The following is a 5,064-nucleotide window of genomic DNA, read 5'->3' on the forward strand; positions in this document are numbered from 1 at the left end:
ATATATATATATATATATATAAATTAAGTATAGGGGGATTAGTTTTAAGCTTACCCTGTTCATACATTAATAAATTATATATTTTTAATTACTTCATGCAAAATAACATTTACAATGCAACACATGTTGTACATACTGAATTGGCACATAGCTGTGGCATCTACATTCTGACTTAATCCCTAAAAAAATAAATAAATAATAAAAAATCTTATCGGGAAGCTTCGTTTTTCAATTCTTCTTTGTCGTGATCGTCCGATCGACGAAAATGAACTCTCGCCAATAAGAAGTATCTAATAACCCGGAAGGTAAATTGGTCGAGAAAATAAAGGAGAAACGGACGGCCTAGATTATCTCTCCCACCAATCGCATGGTGAGGACCAGTGACCCGGCGTGCGGGGACAGCACAGATAAATATACGGAACTGTATTGAAGGGCCAACTCGGTTCTTCGTTTTTCCCTTCACAGCCTGCGATTTTTTTACCGGTGAGCTTAAGATCCTCCGACATAGGATTCTGCTTCTTCTTCTTCTTCTTCTTCTTCTTCTTCTTCTTCTTCTCGCTTAAGAGTGTTTTGATATTGCTCATAGGGGGTTTCGAACTTTTGAGGATTCTGCTTTTGAACCCTAGGTTTCCATGGGGACTGCGCGTAGGAACGCATCGTTGTGTCTTCTTCTACCAGTGCTGTTGCTTTCTCTGCTCCTTCCAGCCCTACCGGAAGGATTGGTGAAGATCGCGCTGAAAAAGCGTCCGCTGGATGAGAGCAGTAGGATTGCGGCTAGGCTTGTAAACGAGGAAGCGCTTTCGCTGGAATCCCGAAAGTTTGGGCTCAAGGGGGTTCAAGATGGGTCGGAGGAGGACATCATAGCGCTGAAAAATTACATGAACGCGCAGTATTATGGAGAGATTGGCATTGGCTCTCCCGCGCAGAAGTTTACGGTGATATTTGACACTGGTAGCTCGAACCTTTGGGTTCCATCGGGGAAGTGTTATTTTTCGGTGAGTATTCTTGGGTAATTTGGAATGATTAAAGCTATAAACGAAGCATCTGATTGCTTTTTGCTGTGCATTGTAGTTGCCTGCTTTTGTCTTCCGTGTAAAAATGGGTTGGGAACGTTGAGATTATGTTTAAATGTTAACTTACGAATTTTTGAAGCAATTGTTTTGATTTCGTTGTTATCTTGTTTAATGGTGAATATTTATGACTGATCTGGCATCTGAATTTGTTAATTTTTTATTTTTTTGCAGATTGCTTGCTTTTTTCATTCGAAGTACAGGTCAAGCAGGTCAAGCACCTACAAGAAGAATGGTTCGTCTTTTACTTGCGAGTTATTTTTTATTTTTTAGTATAATATTATCCGATCTTTTATTTGATTTTAGGTTTTGCGCAGGCCACTATCTAGTATCATTACTATTTTTATTTTGCAACTGTCAACATGTATTGATGTGGATGGATCATTCATAAAGAAATTGCGAAATAATTAATTGATCCTGCCCGGGCCACTGTCTGTCGGCCTGTCTGCTTTTCAATGATGACAGTTCTATCATTGAACTTATGAAATTATCCCCTCCTGACAAACGACTTAAATGGTGTGCTTTTCAATTTTCTAAACAGGGAAGTCTGCCGCTATTCATTATGGAACTGGATCAGTTTCTGGTTTCTTGAGTGAAGACTATGTGTCTGTTGGTTCCCTCGTTGTGAAAGAACAGGTTTGTCTTGCAAAAGCTCTAGAATTGCAGTAAATTGTGGTAATTATGACGACTTTTTGGATTAAATTTCATATGAAAGAATTTGGCAGGTTTTTATAGAAGCAACTAGGGAGCCAAGTGTCACTTTCTTGGTTGCAAAATTTGATGGCATCCTTGGTCTTGGATTTCAAGAAATATCTATTGGCAATGTAGTACCTGTATGGTAAGCATGCCGATCTGTTTTTCTGATTGCTCGTTTTTGCCATGAAATTCTTTAAATTGGTCTGGTTGAATACGTGTTGACAGCCACCAAGCAGACCTGCGTATTATTTTTTGGAGACATCAGGAAACTATGTTTAGATTTTTTAAGTTATTCAATTTAAATTAGAAATTCTAGGTTTATTTTTTAAAATCATTATTAATTATTTTTTTTGTTAATTTTAGCTTTGATTTTGAATCATTTAGGGTTATATTCTGGATATGATTGGATTTGATTTCAAATAGAGAAGTTTGACCTTCTTTTGTCGCTCTTTTTTGACAACTTTGAGTCCACGGTGTTAACTTTCATAATTGTTCAATGAATTGAAATTGAAGCCTCATCCCTTTTCTCCTCTCTCTCTCCCCCACAGTGGATTCTTGTTTCTTCTTTTGTTGTTCATCTTTACATCAGTTAATATCTGTGTTATCGTCTTATTACTGCATATCTATTGAACCTGTTGTATTTGCGCACCCTTATTTTTGCACTCTTTGCATTTACTATGCCATCACTTATATCTGCTCACTTTATGCTGCCCGTATACATGCTTTGCTCACACCTACACTCTCTTGTTTTTATGTTGTGTTATGCTCCCTGCATCATTGCACAGCATTTGTTTTCCTCTCGTGATTGGCAAGCATCCGTGCTCTTTTTGATGCATGCACTTTTACGCTCGCATGCATACAAACATCTGTCATTGCTTTATTTCTTAATCGTATCTCACTTGTATTATGTTCTTTTCTTGCAAGCATGAAACCCCGTGACTGCAAACAATTGTAAAAAAAATTGCAATGAATTCCATTTATATCTATATATTAAAGCTCTAATTTCAGCAGTTGATTACTTCCTTCTTCTCCATTTTTTTGTCTACTTATTAATGCCACTGAAGAAGTAAAATTTAAGGCTTTTTTTTGGTAATCATATTGTTAAGTTTGGATTGAATTAACTATCATTTGGATAATTTTATGATTGGTTTGATTTTGATTGTTTCTATAGACTTATTTATGTCAATATAGGGGAATGCCTTGTTCTGAATTACTAAAATTGAATAATGTAATGATTTGATAGAGTTTCTTGTGGATTTACTTTTGGAGAATCTCGTGCTTCTTTCTATTTATGCTTTCTCTTTATTCTCTTTATTCTTGTATTTTTGCTTTCTATATATGCTTTCTCTTTATTCTTGTATTATCCATTTATCTTTTAACAGGGTCTTTTCTTTTCTTTTTTTAGTTGATTCACCTTTGTTGCTAGATTCATCTATCTTTATCTTCCAATTCCTTACTCTAGACTAATTGGTATCAATGTTAGCTTCACATCTCGATTAGCTTGGCTCTGCTTCCATTTCCACATCACCACCCTTCACTTCATTTTCATATCTCATTTCATATCCCAAACACGCTCACCCTGAAATTGATTTTTATTTTTTTGTTCTAATCCATGCTTACATCTTTCTCACTTAGATTTTTTTTTATGGACAAAAATTTCCATTTCACAAAAACTAGAGGTGATGTTTATGTCATTGTGATTGAAAAAATGGGCAGATAAGTGAAATTAAAAGCCTCTAGATTACTCTTTTTTCCACTGTAATCTAATATTTACATTTTACATTTGCTCTACTAATGGATAAGGTTTCGATTTCATGGAATGTAGGAGAATACTCAAGTTCAAGTTGATTTACTGTGAAGGAAAAATAGGAATAACATTTGTATTTAAATTGTATGTCACATAGAGGTTAAAATTAATTTAATCTAGTAAGCTTGCTTGTATTCGTTTTCTTAGTAGAATAATAAAAGTACCTATTATGCTCTTTGAGATATCAATATCATGTGAAAAAAAATGAAGATTTGGGATAAAATTAGCAAAACAAAGACAAATTTTAATGGATGTTATATTAACAATTAATAATAATATTTTTTTTAAGAAAATAAAATGATTTCTTGACATCATTGTTTAAACTTTTTGAATTTATTATATGGTAGAATGAACATATACAACAACAACAACAACAAAGCTTTAATCCCACTACATGGGGTTGGCTACATGAATCATTTTTCTCCATTGCATCCTATTTATTGTCATATTTTCATTTAGTTCTAATAAATTAAGATCATTTTTTATATAATAAGCCCAAGTCTTCCTAGGTCGTGGTAATGAGACTGTTAAGATGGATGCATGACAAAACTTGGGTAGTTTAATGAATGGTCATATCAGATGAATGGTTGGAGCAATATATTTTGAAGATGATGGTAATTAAAAATAATGTTAGGACTCATTTGGTTGCTTGTAGATGGATAACATTCCCTTGAAAGTAATTTTGTTCTCATTCATTTTTAATTTGAAGTTGAAATCTTCACATTTTAGGGTTAAAGATAACTCATTGAGATGCGAAGAAGTGCGACAAGCCTGAGAGGAAGTTAATTAAGGAAGCATTTTCACTATTTCATTGCATTAATGTCATATATAGTTATATTTTTTCATGAGAAGGACAAGTTTGTTTTGCTTTGTAAGTTGGTGGTGTACGTTGTTGGTTGAGCTTCCCGTTACAATCATGGGTGGAGATGAGCTGATGGATGGTAATGAAGCAGTTGTGGCGAGCAAATGAGAACGCAAAGTGAATATTTTTGTCACCTTAAAGTCGATAAGCTCTCTTTGGTCATCGATTTGTCCCATGGAGAAGTTAATTTGTATTGGCTAGGTATTTTATAATAGGGTTATAAACAAGCCAAGCGTGAGCGAGCTCAGGCTTGACTCGTGTTCAACTCGTTTGAAATTGGTTTGTGTTCGACTCGTTTGAAATTGGGTGTTTGGCTCGTTTGAAATTGGGTGTTCGACTCGTTTGAAATTGGTTCGTGTTCAACTTGTGTTTAAAATTGCTCATAAACAATGTGTTTATGTTCTACTCAATTTAATTATTCTTATTTGTGTTCGACTCGAAATTGACCTGTTTAAATTAATGAGAAAAAGTAGATGTAGGATGTTGAATTTGAACTTGCACCAACTCTGTGCAATAGGTGCAGAACTACATGGCCACACGAGCCGTTATGATTTAAAATGAGATGGAAATATATATAATATATTGAATTATTCTTTTGATGGATATATAAATATTAGTGACATTCAATT

General features: G+C 34.4%; 1 protein-coding gene across 1 annotated transcript in view; it reads left to right on the forward strand.

Annotated features, from left to right (window-relative positions):
- Positions 1 to 353: 353 nt before the first annotated feature.
- Positions 354 to 5,064, forward strand: part of LOC110022751 (aspartic proteinase oryzasin-1-like) — a gene marked incomplete in the record, with an annotated part of 20,868 nt that continues 16,157 nt past the window's right edge. Inside the window, 5 exon segments of the mRNA XM_020721839.1 lie at positions 354 to 483; positions 627 to 995; positions 1,245 to 1,305; positions 1,612 to 1,706; positions 1,796 to 1,908. Coding sequence (XP_020577498.1) covers positions 633 to 995; positions 1,245 to 1,305; positions 1,612 to 1,706; positions 1,796 to 1,908 — 632 coding nt within the window.

The sequence above is a fragment of the Phalaenopsis equestris genome, unplaced genomic scaffold, assembly GCF_001263595.1.
Source record: "Phalaenopsis equestris unplaced genomic scaffold, ASM126359v1 Scaffold000202, whole genome shotgun sequence".
NCBI lineage: Eukaryota > Viridiplantae > Streptophyta > Magnoliopsida > Asparagales > Orchidaceae > Phalaenopsis > Phalaenopsis equestris.